The sequence below is a fragment of the Oryx dammah genome, unplaced genomic scaffold, assembly GCF_014754425.2.
Source record: "Oryx dammah isolate SB20612 unplaced genomic scaffold, SCBI_Odam_1.1 HiC_scaffold_2, whole genome shotgun sequence".
NCBI lineage: Eukaryota > Metazoa > Chordata > Mammalia > Artiodactyla > Bovidae > Oryx > Oryx dammah.
This window is the reverse complement of record NW_024070186.1, coordinates 181,916,281-181,932,236: the sequence shown is the minus strand read 5'-3', so window position 1 is coordinate 181,932,236 and position 15,956 is coordinate 181,916,281. Positions and strand designations below refer to the sequence as shown.

Here is a 15,956-nt window from a genome sequence, read left to right as displayed (position 1 = left end):
TCACAAATAAGACTGGGGGCAAGTATCAAGATGCCATGGATATCTCATAAAGTAAATGCAATCAGAGCCATGCAACAGCATTAAATTATGGTTGTACATGTTTTCTGAGGGAAGGCTCTGAGCCTGCAGGCCCTTCTCTCTGTTAAAAAGAAGCTCAGCTGACAAATTTCTAATTTATATTCATTCAAAACTTTGATCATAGTTCCATGTATTTTGGTATCTAGTATTACTGATAAAAGTCTAGAAAGTTTATTATTCATAGTGCTTTAAAAAAGCATTTGAATGAGGCTTGAAACTTCTAATCCAATTCTGAGGATTTAAATACTATGTTGTTAAAAAAAAAAAAAAGAAGGAAATTAACATGTGATACAGCATTATTAACTAAAGTACAGATTTAGTTCAAATGTCAAATAAATAAATAAATAATCTTCTTAAAAAAAAAGGTCAGCTGAGAAGCAACTCTTGACAGTCAGTGTCAGGAGGGAGTGACCATCTCGCCCTGAGATTCAGTCATTTAAGTGTGTTTAGAGTATTGCCTAAAATCTCAAGTGCCCCACCCCTGGGAAACAGATGTGGTCCACGGCTCTTCCTTTACAGATGAGGAGCCATGTCTGAAAATAAACTCCCTGTCTGCACACTGGGCATCAGGGGCCTGGAGAGGTGGAAAGACTGGTCCCCGAACAGGGCCACGACCAGGCACGTCCAGATGGGGGTTGCTCTCCCCATCTCACACCCCAGAGTCTAAGTCTCCACCCACCCGAGTCCCAAGCGGTCACAGAGAAACCCCGCGGGGCGCCCACTCACATCCGTGGGGTCGTTTTCATTTGAGACGTTGACCAGGTAGGTGAGCTCGGCGCACAGGTGGTTATCAGAAGGGTACGGGTTGTTCCACGTCAGCAGCCACGTGTGGGAGATGTCGGCGTGAACCGTGAGGTTTCTGGGGGCCAGCGGTTTCACTGTGGAGAAGGAGTGGCTGGTGAGGGGCTGGGTGGGGCGACGGGAGGAGGTGGGCCTATGCAGGCACGTAGACAGTTTAGAGTCTCAGTCACCACCACCTCCACAGCACATCAATGGGAAACCACGTCGATTTAGTCATAACAGAGAATTACAACTGTACCCCCGATTCTCATGTTGCTAAAATCCTACTGAGCACTGATTGTTCTTCTTGTTTAGGTGTTAAGTCATGTCAGACTCTCTGCTACCCCATGGACTGTAGCGCACCAGGCTCCACTGTTCATGGGATTTCCCAGGCAAGAATACTGAAGTGAGTTGCCATTTCCTTCTCCAGAACATCTTCCCTTCCCCGGGGATCGAACCTGCGTCTCCTGTACTGGGAGGCAGGTTCTTTACCACTGAGCCACCAGGGATGGCCACTGAGCACTTCAGTGGTTATTAACTACCTTTTCACAGTGAATGCAAAATGGATAAGCCAAGCAACCCGAACTCTGGCTTTTCCACTCTGATCCTTCATACTTCTGGCCACATCTGTGTCCTCTATTATTTACTAAGCATTTTTCTTTATTTTGATTCCTGTGTTTTAAACCTTCGTCTCTTTTAAAATGATCATACCCATGAGATCACAGGTACATAATGAGCATTAAAACTCGCTCAGTCAGGTCCAACTCGTTTCAACCCCATGGACTATACAGTCCGTGGCATTCTCCAGGCCAGAATACTGAAGTGGGTAGTCTTTCCCTTCTCCAGGGGATCTTCCCAACCCAGGGATCAAACCCAGGTCTCTCACATTGCAGGAGGATTCTTTACCAGCTGAGCCACAAGCGAAGCCCAAGAATACTAGAGTGGGTAGCCTATCCCTTTTCCAGTGGATCTTCCTGACCCAGAAATTGAACTGGGGTCTCCTGCATTGCAGGTGGATTCTTAACCAATTGAGCTATCAGGGAAGCCCCTAAAATCAATATGTATGTGTAAAAATTATTTTAATTAATAGATTCATTCATAGGTCAATTTAAATCACCCCCACCCCACCCTGGGTATGAGAAATCCCTTCAGGAATTGCTGATGTAGTGGCGAAGACTGTGTGCTCTGTGAGAATACTGCCTCTATCACTTAATAGCTGTGTGACCTTAGGCAGGTTACTTGACTTCTCTGAACTATGTACTTTTTTTCTTCTCAATTGCAAAATAGGGGTAATAACTGTCTTTGAGAAACCAAGGCTCAGAGAGGTAACACGGCTTGCCCAAGGTCACACAGTAATAAATTGTGTTTTAAACTCCTGTTACTACACTCCAGCACACTCTCCAGGGATTCCTGTGGGAACTCTGGGTATCAGGATAAGGGTAGCCTCCCATGGTCTACACTGTCTAAAGAAGCAGCAGCTGAATAGTCGACAGAGGGTAGAAGGATGGTTCCCAGTTCAGTTTCTGACCTGCAGCAAGCATGCATTCCACCAAACATACCTCATTCAACACGTTGATCTGGGCACTTAAATTCTGAAGGTTGAAATAACTGAACGGGGCCTGATGTACTCTTGAGCCCAACTCCATTTCAAAGATGGGAGGACTGAGGCCCAGAAAGAGGCAAGAACCCTACTGGGTTTGGGAAAAGGTAGGAGGCTGCTTGGATGGCCCTCTCCCGGGAATAAAGCCTGTGCCCAGCACATTGCAGGAACACCTGTAGCCCCACCCCCGCCCTGCCCCACTCACCGTGCTCGCTGGGCTTGAAGGAGCTGTTCCACAGCAGCTGCTCCCCGGCCCACAGGTCCAGCTGGTAGATGTCTTCTCTGACCGGGTTATCTATCTGCATATGGCATGCGCACACCGCACCCCCCACACCTTCTCTGTTCTCGGGGACACATGTGTGCTTTCTGCAAACACAGATGTTGCATTAGGCTGGGCATGTGACTCACTGGCGACCCCGGGACATGCCTCAAGGAACCTCAGGCCCTTCCAGCTTCCTGGTCACCCTGCCTCAAGGACCAGATCTGGGGACTTGGGATCACAGTAGCTGGGGTGTGGTGGGGACCATGGCCTGGGAACACCTCGCTGCTGCCCACAGCTCCTCATCACATCCACTGTGGACTTTTTATCCACCCCTGTCCCCAGGCTTGGACCCTGAAAGCCACTGAAAGGGAAGAACCCATGGCATGAAAGAATTTGTGACGACATGTGTGTGTCCTAGTGCCTCTCCGGTAGCACAGTCTAGCCCGGGCACATGCCCTGTGCCCCACAGCCTAACCCTAACGTGTCACCCAAAATAGCCAACCCCACATCTCATGGGTTAGGCCAGCAGCTGGCAAATGTTTTCTGTAATGGACCAGATACTAAATATTTGTGGCTTTGCGAGACATACCCTTTCTGTCCCAACTATACAACTCTGCTGATACAGCACAAAAAAGCCCCAGCCGTAGACAATACATAAACAAATGGGCATGGACGTGTGTCAATAAAACTTTATTTAAAAACATGGGTGGTGGGCCAGATGTGACCCATGGGGCAGTTTGCAGATTCCCAGTCTAAGCCAATGTGCATACAGAAGCACAGTGGTAGCCCAAATTGGGTAGCCACATTGGGTGTACTCAGTAGCCCACACAGGGTATGCTGTATATCCCAGTGTGCTCCATAACTGTATGTCTTGTGTACTAGTCATGTCCTGGGTACCACGTGCAACAACAGTTAGCCCTGTGTACCATGGGATATCCCAGTGAACCAGTGAAATGGAAAAACATTCCAAGTTCCATGGTCCACCAATCACTGCAGTGAGCTCTACCCCTAACACTGCACCCCTAAACAATGGTCTAGCCTGGAAGTTCTCAAAGTGTGGTCTGGGGTTCCACTGGGTCTAACAGTTTTCATAGTAATACTCTGACATCAGCCGTCATTTCCACTGGTTTTCTCTCACAAGCTTAGAGTGCAGTTTTCCAGAGGCTACATGATCTGTGGCGATGTTGTTGCTCCGACAGCCTGTTGAATGTGACCTTGTTGGCGCTTGGGATTTAAATTTTCTGTTTTAATTTCTAACACAGAAAATATCAATAGATGTAAGTTACCCAGGCTATATCTATTGGAAGGACTGATGATGAAGCTGAAGCTCCAATACTTTGGCCACATGATACAAAGAGCCAACTCAGTGGAAAAGACCCTGATGCTGGGAAAGACTGAGGGCAGGAAGAGAAAGGGGATGACAGAGGATGAGATGGTTGGATGGCATCACTGACTCAATGGACATGAGTTTGAGCAAACTCTGGGAGATAGTTAAGGATAGGGTAGCCTGACATGCTGCAGTCCATGGGGTCGCAAAGTGTCGGACACGACTTAGTGGCTGAATAGCAACAACAGCTGATGTCAGACTAAAGCTGTTGGGGTCCTCGCTAATTCTTAAGCATTCAAGAGAATCCTGAGACAAACATGTTTGATAACCTCTGATCTAGTCCAGAATTCCACCACATCCACCTGCCAGGTGCCTTGGTGACACTGAGCCTGGAGCCCCACAATGCACTCATTGCCTCTTACCCTGCACCCCGGTGCCTCATCCCTACGGTGCCCAGACAAGCCCCCAAGAGCTGAATTTAGCACATGCATTCCAGGGCACCACCTAGGCCAGGTGAACTCCAAGGCGAACCCTCCCCAACTCCCAGCTCCAGCCCAGGCTTACTCAGAGTAGTAAAAATTCAGCTGGTAGGACAGGTGGAGCTCGGCTCTGCAGTTGGTGGGCCCGGCCATCTCCCACTCACAGGTGGAGATGCTGATGTAGTCGGAGAAGCAGGTGGGATCCTGAAGGACCCTCATGCTCCCTGGGGAGACACAGGAGACCTCTGAGCAGCTGGAGCCCGACAACCAAGAGGGATGAGTCAGAAACCAGCCCACACACAACAATGAAACCACTGTCACGGCACAGTCCCTACAGAGCGGGGGCCAGGACCGGGCTCCGGGAGTTTCCCAGCTAGCACTGGGATGATGCCTGCAGCTGAAGAAATACCTTCTGGTACAGGGTCCATCAGTGGGGACAGACCAAATGCACTTTTATCATATGCAAACTCAATGACCTGCCCATGGCTGAATGAAAGGAAAAACATGTCAGTCTGGGGATTGCTACCCCACCACCACAGGCATCTGTCCCATGGTGTGGGTTGGGGGAGGCACTATTTTCCACTGACTTGCTCCCTGCCCCCCATCTATTCCCCAGCCCTCTCTGTGCTCAGGAGACTGACCCTCATGGCCTTGTCATCCAGACGCTTTGTCCTCTGGCTTGGGCCAATGCTGAAGGACCAGATGAGAAGCTTGGGGGACTTCTTTCAACAAGTTTGTTGGCAGAGCTGGAATCTGAACCCAGCCAGATGAATGCTGGGTTCGCCAAATCATCAGGGAGCTATTGCCCTGCTCTGGGCGGCCATACCCGGCCACCAGGTGCCTTCCGGCTCCCACGCTCAGTACCAGGCCCCTCCCAGCTCACAACAACTTGCATTTGTTCACTGGATAAAGGAGTTACCACATTAAGGAGAATCTTGCTGCTGTTTAGTCGCTAAGTCATGTCAGACCCTCTTGCAACCCCACAGACTGTAGCCCACCAGGCTTCTCTGTCCTTGGGATTTCCCAGGCAAGCATACTGGAGTGGGTTGCCATTTCCTCCTCCAGGGGATCTTTCCAACCCAGGGATCAAACCCATATCTTCTGCACTGGCAGGTGGGTTCTTTAACACTGAGCCAGGAGGGAAGCCCAGGGAGAGTCATAAATGTCTAATAAATACCCCAAACCCACCTCACGTCCAAAACTAACTCCTGATTCCCCGCCCGCTCCAAATATCCTCTGCATCTCATCAATGACAACTGTGTCCCTCCCAGTCACTCAGGTCACTCTTGCCATCTGTCTCTCTCACCCCAATTCCAATCTGCCTTCAGATCTACCTTCAGATGGGTCCAAACGCCAATGCCCGCCCCCTCTGCCCTGCCGGTCCCGGCCCCACGCGTCTCACGGTGCCTCCTCCCTGCCTCCCAGTTCCCACCCAGCTCGGGCCCCCGCTTACTTAGTTGTCTCCACCTCTTCCCTCCTCCTGCCCACTGACTCCCCTACGTCTGCAGTCTGTATCGCTTGGTCTCTCCAACACTCCAGGCAGGCTCTGGGCTTGGGGCTGCCACTGAGCATGCTCCTAACCTGGATGTGTGCCCGGCTCCCCATTTCCTTCACATTTTTGCTCCACTGTGGCTCCAGGCACTTTATTTTTTAGTTTTTAAATTGAAGGACAATTGCTTACAGAATTTTGTGGTTTTCTGTCATACATCAAAAAGAATCAGCCACGGGTATACCCATGCCCCCTCCCTTCCTGAGCCTCCCTTCCATCTTCAAATCACAGTCCTCCCCCTCCAGCCAGCATTCTGAGTCCTGCCTCATCTGCCCTATTTTGTCCTTCGCCATCATCTTCTGAATGAATCTGAGCAAAACTCCGGGAGACAGCGGAGCCTGGCATGCTGCAGTCCCTTGGGTTGCAAAGTCAGACACAACTTAGCGACTGAACAACAGCAACATCACCTTGTAAGGTAGCCTATCCCTTCTCCAGCGGATCTTCCTGACCCAGGAATCGAACTGGGGTCTCCTGCATTAGCAGGTGGATTATTTACCAGCTGAGCTATCAGGGAAGCCCCTAAGGCTCTTTAGAATCTCCTTAATATTAGAAGCATCTGTCATCAGCTGTCCCCTCCCACTATCATGCAGTCTCCTCCAATCTTTGTGTTGTTCTCTGATTATCCTGGGGGCCTGGTGTGGAAACAATCCAAAGGTCTGCTGAATGAAGGAAGGAACAGATGACTGACGGGGGGTGACTTACCAGAGCCGGCCACCCACAACAGGATCAGGCAGCTCACTGGGAACATGAGTACAGAGAGAAGCCGCCACATCGAGAGATCCTATGGTGCCTGCTGGGAGCAAGTAATCGGGTGAGTGGGTTAGCACTGACTCGTGATCTCCCAGCCCCATCAACCCGAGCAGCTTTCAGAGCTCACCTTCCTCCAGACATGACCCTCCCTCAGCCAGCAACAAGCCTTCCACACCCACGAGAGCTCTGCCTACAACCACTAAACACAACACCCCCGCACAAAGCCCAGAGTCAGAGCCACAGAACACCTGTCCCAAGAGATGCTTCTTAAAAGAAACCCCATGGCCTGTTGAGTTTGAGCAACCCCCCTTAGACTTCTGCAAATTCATAATGCATATTAACATGTGAAGGTTCGGATAAGTCTCACAGTAAAGGAATCTACCTTTCTTCATTTAACCCAAGGCTTACAAAATTTATTTCCAGACCTAACCTTCATTTATGTGTCTGTGTGTGTGTGTGTGTGAAAACCCCAATTAATCTCTGGAGCAGTTTACAGTTCCTTGAAATATACTTTGGAAATGCCAATCTTTAATTGTCCAGCCTTACAGAGCTGGTTAAATAAATGATGGTACCCATGCCAGGAAGTATTGTGTGCTGTGCTAAGTCGTTCAGTCGTGTCTGACTCTTTTGTGACCCCGCGCACTGTAGCCCACCAGGCTCCTCTGTCCATGGGATTTCCCAGGCAAGAACACTGGCGTGGGCTGCCATTTTCTTCTCCAGGGGATCTCCCTGACCCAGGGATGGAACTTGCTTCTCCTGTGTCTCCTGCACTGTAGGTGGATTCTTTACCCATGAGCCCTCAGAGAAGCCCCCAGGAAGCACTGCTGCTGCTGCTGCTAAGTCGCTTCAGTCGTGTCCGACTCTGTGCGACCCCATAGACGGCAGCCCACCAGGCTCTGCCGCCCCTGAGAGTCTCCAGGCAAGAACACTGGAGTGGGGTGCCATTTCCTTCTCCAGTGCATGCAAGTGGAAAGTGAAAGTGTAGTCGCTCAGTCGTGTCCGACTCTTCGCGACCCCATGGACTGCAGCCCACCAGGCTCCTCCGTCCAATGGGATTTTCCAGGCAAGAGTACTGGAATGGGGTGCCATCGCCTTCTCCGCCATGAAGCATTAGGCAGCCACTAAAAATGACGCTGCTGAGCGTGTTAGATTTACTACATCCACGGCTTAGTTCTTCACTCCTCTTGTACCCATGTAACTTTGCAGTCCCTTGGACTGCAAGGAGATCAAACCAGTCGCTCCCAAAGGAAATCAATCCTGAATATTCACTGGAAGGATTGTTGCTGAAGGTGAAGCTCCAATACTTTGGCCACCTGATGCAAAGTGCTGACTCTCTGGAAAAGACCCTGATGCTGGGCAAGATTGAAGGCAAAAGGAGGAGGGGATGGCAGAGGATGGTATGGTTGGATAGCATCACAGACTCAGTGGACATGAATTTGAGCAAACTCTGGGAGATAGTGGAGAACAGGGAAGCCTGGTGTGCTGCAGTCCATAGGCTCAGACATGACTTAGCAACTGAACAACGACAACTTTGCAGTGCTTCCACCCCCATCATCACTCCAGGGAGGGTGTTCTCTGCAACCCTTGAACCCTGGCCTCAGCTATGTGACTAGCTCCAGCCAGTAGGACATTAGCAAAAGTGATGCACAGGGAGACATGCTGTTTCAGGGCCACTGCCCGGACAACACGCCTGGGCTAGACTCTGGGATGCTGACATGCAACAGTCCCAGCAGTTTCATGCTGCATTAGGCAACAGGCGGCCGCCCCATTTGGGAGAGTGAGGTCATTTGAGTCAGGTCAAGATCAGCAGGGCTGCCTGCCAACTGGAGGCTGACCTTGGGTGCACTAGTGAGATCAGCCCAGCAAAATCAGCCAAGCCCAGGTAAGCTGCCCCCACGAACTTGAGCTAAAAAATGTCTCCTGTTACATGCCCCTTGAGGTTTTGTGGTTAGTTATGACACAACACTATTACTATTCCCCTCCAGTCATTACTCCGCCACCCTGACTTCTAACCCTGGATCACTTTTCTGCTGTTTACACAAACGGAATCGTGCATCACCCCTAATATGTTAATGACATCCCATAATCCGTGATCTGTTGTTGTTCAGTCACTCAGTCGTGTCTGCCGCTTTGCAACTCCATGGACTGCAGCATGACAGCCTTCCCTGTCCTTCACCATCTCCTGGAGTTTTCTCAGACTCATGTCCATTGAGTTGGTGATTCCATCCAACCATCTCATCCTCTGTTGCTCTCTTCTCCTCCTGCCCTCAGTCCTTCCTAGAATCAGCACCCAATCCGTGATTGGGGAATAAAAATTAGAAAATGCAGTTACCCCAAAGAAAACCTAATTCAAATCCCCCCAAATCACAAGGCCCAGCAAGAACCCCTTACGTACTGAAATCTATTCTTCCATATCTGTTCTATTAAAAACTGGGAGATAAACATAAGTTTTATTTACCAAAATTGCAGCACCCAATACATGCTAAAGCTTAAAACTTAAACTTACTACATCCTTTAACATCATTCCAGGCCACTAGGATCCCCAGCAGTTAATTAGTAGAATTCCATTGTGTGGCCACTGTCAGATTTTAGCCCTTATTTATTATGTTTATTACTTTGTTACTATAAACAGAGGGGTTTATGAGTCCTTCCTTGGAAAACCATCACCATACATTTCTCTGATTATTTCCTTAACTTTAAATACATGCTCTGTCACTTGGGACAGAGCAAATTGCTTAACGCCCCTGTTCCTCGGTTTCCTAATCCATCAAGTGGGGCCAACTCCATTTCACTGGGATGTTATGAGGATTTTTTACAAATTAATTAATTAATTAGGCTATGTAGAGTCTTACTTGCAGGCATACTGGAGCTTCTCCCTAGTTGAGGCGAGTGGCATATGGGATCTTATGCCGTCCAAGGATCGAACCTGAGTTCCCTATATTGGAAGGTAGATTCTTAACCGCTGGACCACCAGGGAAATCCCTGTTGTGAGGGATTAAAAAAACCTACACACGTGGAGTCCTCAAACAGTGACCTGAACAAAGTAATGGGTCAAGTAATGTCAGCAGTTATTATCACTAAGAAAGGCGCTCAGAAGCCGACTCCCGAGGGGTCAAGGAGTTTGCAGTTTCCTCCCACCACTCCTGACGCGTAATGCCAAACGCCCTCTCAGAAGCAATAGACTGGGATGGCTCCCCTGGCTTGACTGAGAGCACCTACCCCACACCCTCAAGCCCCGCAGCGGTCTCTATGTGGGAGTCCCATCCGGAAAAGCAGCTGCCAGGCCTCGGGCTGCTTCAAAGTTCATGCGCCATTAAGAGAGTTACCCTAAATTTCAGAGTTTTGGCTCCTTTTACTGCTCCGTGGAAAAGACACTAAGATCAACCTCACAGGTGTGTTGCAAAGAGGAAGTGAGCTGTGTACCTACCGCACGTGGCACAAAGTCGGGAGCCTAATACCATGCCAGGGCCCTCAACCTCCGTGGGAAGCTTTCCAGTGACTTTGTCCCACTTGAAATCCCTCCCCAGCGGGGCCCAATCTCCCTCTCCACCTGGCTCCGCCTCCCTCTGTGCTTGGCCCCGCCTCCTCTCCACCTGGCTCCCACATAGGCAGGCACTCCTGCCCCACTGGACACCCTCACTTCCTGCCACCACTCTTCAAACACACCAGGAACTCATTCTCGCCCCCATGCCTTTCCTCTCCCTATCCTCATTCATTCTTGCTCACCCTCTTGTCTCCCTCTCATGCATTTATTTATACATTTATTCATAATGAATAAACGACCCCTTAATACTCGAGTAGTTTATCAAGAAAAGAAAGGAGAGTCACCAACATAATTACAATAGGACCATCAAAAGCAGGAAGTTAACACAGATGCCAGTTAACCCACAGACCCTATTTCCATTTTGCTAATTGCCCCGACAATGCCCTTTTATGCATCTGAGGACCATGCCATCCCAGTGCCCAGGGCTTGGCTTCTAAATATTATTCTGCACTGACAGAAACCAGAGCTCCTCGGAGAAACAGCTGACTCTAGGAGCAGGGAAAGTACACGAAAAGCTTAGGATTCTTGTGCCAGTAAAGGCGGGCTCTGAGAGTGATGAAGACCTCTCGAAAAGACAGAGCCAGCTAGAATGGGTGCCCACTGGCCAAAATAGGCAAAACTGGAACCTCATAATGAATCTTTTAGTAACCAACTGTAACCCTTTAGAGGTAAAATAGGGGTGCAGAAGTCTAAAGTGATACAGATGAATAAGTGGGGGGAATGGACAGCTCTATTTCACCACAGCAGCCTCCAAGTATCTCCCCACAACTCATATTAATTATTATGAATTAATGAGTCAAATACTTATTAATAAACTATGCATGCATGCTAAGTCGCTTCAGTCATGTCCGACTCTTTGGGACCCCATGCACTATAGCCCACCAGGATCCCCTGTCCATGGGATTCTCCAGGCGAGAATACTGGAGTCGGTTGCCATGCCCTCCTCCAGGGAATCTTCCTGACCCAGGGATCAAAGCACGTCTCTTAGGTCTTCTGCATTGACAGCCGGGTTCTTGACCACTAACACCACCTGGGAAGCCCCATTAATTAACTTTATAACTTTAGATATTTTGTATACAGTACTTTATATATATATATGTATGTGTGTGTATATATGTGTATATATATATATATATATATAATTGTATAGAACCTTATACACAGAAACCTGGCAGATACCACCTTAACCAAATGGTCTGTGTTGACATGGCCAGGGACAAATCAAGGTCATGAGCTTTCGGAAAACAATGCGCTTGGAGGACCACAGCATCCCTTCCCTGGGGTCCTGTCCCCAGTGCACGAGTCGCATGGAAACGTGGAAATGTTAGACAAGCCTACTTGAAGGGTGGTCCGTATAGCAAGTGGCCTGTACTCTTCAAAAAGTGCCCTGGGGCGAAAGGCAAGGCGACTGGGAGACGTTCTCCTTTCAACTGTGTGTCTATCATCCCAAGAGCCCAGACAAGAGTGTCATGTACGATCAAGCTCCTAGTTCCTGGGACAACGCCTGTGCTAGGAAAGCATGTGCAAAGCATGTGCTCAGGAAAGTCTGTCGAATGAATTCACTTTGGACATGATCTGGCGCCTCTGATGGGCTCAGCATGGGCTGGAAAACTTTCCCTAGGGGAGACTTGGTATCCACCTGAAGTCCCAACTGGCCCTCCTGGCAGAGCTGCCGTGAAGACCAAGGAGGGAGGGATGGGAGTGGGGCGGTAGGGCTGTGATGCTGGTTTCCTCTGCCTAGTCTGCATAACCTTCCCTCTCACAAGATCACAGAGATCCACAGCATCCTGTGGCAGAGGTGGCAAACGGGTCACTACAACCCAAATTCTGAATAAAGAGAAACAGAGAGGTCAAGACGCATGTCCAGGGTCACACAGCAGAAGGCTAACGTGGTGAAGTCCTCTAAGATGGTGTGGGAGAGCAAAGCAAGCCCCTCTCAGGGAAGACGGAACTATGATATGTACAGCGGGCAGGGTGTTACCTTTGATCTCTTTTGGAGGGCACATCCAGACGTATGTATGTTCACACACACACCCACATACGCACACCCACTGGTTTCACAGGGACAGCGGGTGTTGCATCTCAGGGGAAAACGCAAGATGTGGTGTGCACGTCTTCACACAGCATAGCTGTGGTGGCAACAAGGGCTCTCTGAACATCACAGGGAATGAAAGGCAAAGGTGCAGAAAAGAAAAGGAGTGAAAATGAGAAATTAGCAAGCAATCAAGGTAAGAGGAAATAATCTCAAGTCCCCACCCTCCATTGTGGTATTCCTGAGATTGGGGTTGCAGGGGTATCATGGTGGCCTGCCCAGTCCAAATGCTGACCCGAACAGGGGTGCCTGCCAATATTCCATTTCTCACACGCTGCTGTCCAGTTTCTGCTTGTACTCCTCCAGGGACGCAGTACTCACTCTCAGGTCATTTCTGAGCAGAGTCTGACTGCTGGAAACAGCTTCTTTATCCTAACCAAGCATTTGTGTAAACAGAACCTTGCTTGTCAAGTATTCACTTGATCTTTTGCCAAGTATATGAGAGTTATTACTTTACTGACTCAGCCGGAGAGCCCTGCAAGATGGGTTGTTATTCCCACTTTCTTCCTAAGGGAACTGAGGCCAGAGAGGTCAAATAACTTGCCCATCAGATACCACAGCTAGAGAGAGGGCAGGGCAAGGGTCAGAATCCAGGTCTGCTGGCTTCTGAGCCCAGGTACCTTCCAATATACCAACTCCTTCAACTTCTCCTAGAATCACAGACTGAACCCAACAAGATGGAATGAAATGAGCCAGGAAGAGTTGGTTATTCTGCTTCCTTCTAAACTTTTTACATAGGTTAATTCAATAATCAAAAGAGTCCTTCCAGCTAAAGCCATATTAACAGAAATGTGAGAGCCATGTCCAGGGAGGTGATAGTACCCAACTGTAACTGTGCCTCCCTTTGGAAGGAATCCTGCTGACTTGAAGCTTGTCGAGAGGATGACAACTGACACAGAGAGGGCCCGAAAACCCCAGAGGATCTAGCAGGCCCTTCCCTAAAGGGCTCTGTGCTCCCATCGCCTGCAGCCTCATCATGCAGTCAACAAACATTCAATATTTACTCCAATATTTAAACAAGCCAAGTTTCCTGGAGTGGGTACCTATTCCCTTCTTCAGGGTATCTTCCTGACCCAGGGATTGAACCCGGGGCTCCTGCAATGCAGGCAGATTCTTTACTGAGCCACCAGGGAAGCCTTAAACATTATATATATATTCAATTTAGTTCAGCTCAGTCACTCAGTCATATCTGACTCTCTGCGACCCCATGGACTGCAGTATGCCAGCCCTCCCTGTCCATCACCAACTCCCGGAGTTTATTCAAACTCACATCCATTGAGTCAGTGATGCCATCCAACCATCTCATCCTCTGTCATCCCCTTCTCCTCCCACCTTCAATCTTTCCCACCATCAGAGTCTTTTCAAATGAGTCAGATCTTCACATCAGGTAGCCAAAGTATTGGAGTTTCAATTTCAACATCAGTCCTTCCAGTGAATATTCAGGACTGATTTCCTTTAGGATGGACTGGTTGGATCTCCTTGTAGTCCAAGAGACTCTCAAGAGTCGTCTTCAACACCACAGTTTAAAAGCATCAGTTCTTCAGTGCTCAGCTTTCTTTATAGTCCAACTCTCACATCCATACATGACTACTGGAAAAACCATAGCTTTGACTAGACGGACCTTTGTTGGCAAAGTAACGTCTCTGCTTTTAAATATGCTGTCTAGGTTGGTCATAACTTTTCTTCCAGGCGGTAAGCGTCTTTTTATTTCATGGCTTCAGTCACCATCTGCAGTGATTTTGGAGCCCAAGAAAATAAAGTCTCTCACTGTTTCCATTGTTTCCCCATCTATTTCCCATGAAGTGATGGGACCAGATGTCATGATCTTAGTTTTCTGAATGTTGAGCTTTAAGCCAACTTTTTCACTCTCCTCTTTCACTTTCATCAAGAGGCTCTTTAGTTCTTCTTCGCTTTTTGCCATAATGGTGGTGTCATCTGCATATCTGAGGTTATTGATATTTCTCCTGGCAATCTTGATTCTGGCTTGTGCTTCATCCAGTCCAGTGTTTCTCAAGATGTGCTCTGCATATAAGTTAAATAAGCAGGGTGACAATATACAGCCTTGACATACTCCTTTCCCTATTTGGAACCCGTCTGTTGTTCCATGTCCAGTTCTAACTGTTGCTTCCTGACCTGCATATAGGTTTCTCAAGAGGCAGGTCAGGTGGTCTGGTATTCCTATCTCTTTAAGAATTTTCCACAGATTGTGGTGATCCACACAGTCAAAGGCTTTGGCATAGTCAATAAAGCCGAAATAGATGTTTTTCTGGAACTCTCTTGCTTTTTCGATAATCCAACAGATTTCGGCAATTTGATTTCTGTTTCCTCTGCCTTTTCTAAAACCAGTTTGTACATCTCGAAGTTCTTGGTTCAGATACTGTTGAAGCCTGGCTTGGAGAATTTTGAGCATTACTTTACTAGCATGTGAGATGAGTGCAATTGTGCGGTAGTTTGAGCATTCAATATTTAAAACAGCCCTATCAAGTAGGTACTATTTTTTTTTCCCATTTTCACATGAGGAAACTAAGGCTCAGAAAAGTTTGGTGACTTCTCTGAGGTTACAGAAAGGTGACAGTCCTGGGATCTGAACAGGGGCAGTCAGGATCCAGAGCCTTTGCTGGCTCTTAACCACTATAGGTGTTTAGACGCCAGAGTCCTCAAAGCTTTGGAGGTCACTGACCCATGTAAACATCCGTTCCAAACTCCAAGATCTTTTCCTAGAAAAGTGCAAACATTTAATTTTGCATTCCATCTTAGTGGTTCACACAGAGGTTACTTGAGCTTGCCTGCGTGGGTGCTAAGTCACTTCAGTTGTGTGCAACTCCTTGTGACCCTATGGACCGTAGCCCGCCAGGCTCCTCGGTCCATGGGATTCTCCAGGCAAGAACATTGGAGTGGGTTGCCATCTTCCCAACCCAGGGATTGAACTCACGTCTCTGTGTCTCCTGTACTGATAGGTGGGTTCTTTACCACTGAACCACCAGGGAAGCCCACTTGAGCTTACTGAAGCCCAAGTAAGGACTCCAGGTCAAAGGCCCTCCTGTAGGCCATGAGCAGTGTTTGAGACTCTTTGAATAGGGTCATGTTAAGACTTTTTCCAAAACCTAGTTTGGAGGTAGGGAGAACAATGGAATAAGGGGAAGCCAGGGGTGGAGGGGGCAGTGAGCAGTTACTACAAACATGAGTCACCCCATCTTGCACCCCATGTTGCCATCTTGCACCCCATGTTGCAGCCAGAGTCATTTTAAAATTGGAAACCAGGCCATGATCTGCTCACTTCACTGGCCTCTGTCTCCTGAAAGATATCTTCCCTCGGGCGGGGGAGGGGGCCACAGAGCCCCAAAGGTTCACAGCTCATCCAAGAACAGCATCCCTGACTCAGCGTCAGATCCAAACCCCGGAATGCAAACAGCCAATCCAAAAGGGTACACGCTGTGTGATTCCGTTTATGTAACATTCTTGAAATGATCAAATTATGGAAATGGTGAATAGATG

The 15,956-nt window shown here is 48.6% G+C and overlaps 1 protein-coding gene across 8 annotated transcripts in view; it reads right to left on the bottom strand.

Moving 5' to 3' along the window:
* IL4R (interleukin 4 receptor) overlaps positions 1–15,956 on the bottom strand; it is a 49,758-nt gene that overhangs the window by 16,667 nt on the left and 17,135 nt on the right. For 4 of the 8 annotated variants that reach the window (XM_040258306.1, XM_040258296.1, XM_040258318.1 and 1 more), the window contains 4 exons: positions 6,778–6,865; positions 4,612–4,750; positions 2,664–2,824; positions 805–956 (listed from right to left, as the gene is read on the bottom strand). In XM_040258306.1, the coding sequence (XP_040114240.1) occupies positions 805–956; positions 2,664–2,824; positions 4,612–4,750; positions 6,778–6,847 (522 nt within the window). In that variant the 5' untranslated portion in view covers positions 6,848–6,865. Of the gene's footprint in view, positions 1–804; positions 957–2,663; positions 2,825–4,611; positions 4,780–6,777; positions 7,387–15,956 lie in introns of those variants that run through there. The other 4 variants (XM_040258281.1, XM_040258313.1, XM_040258290.1 and 1 more) reach the window with 4 other exon arrangements.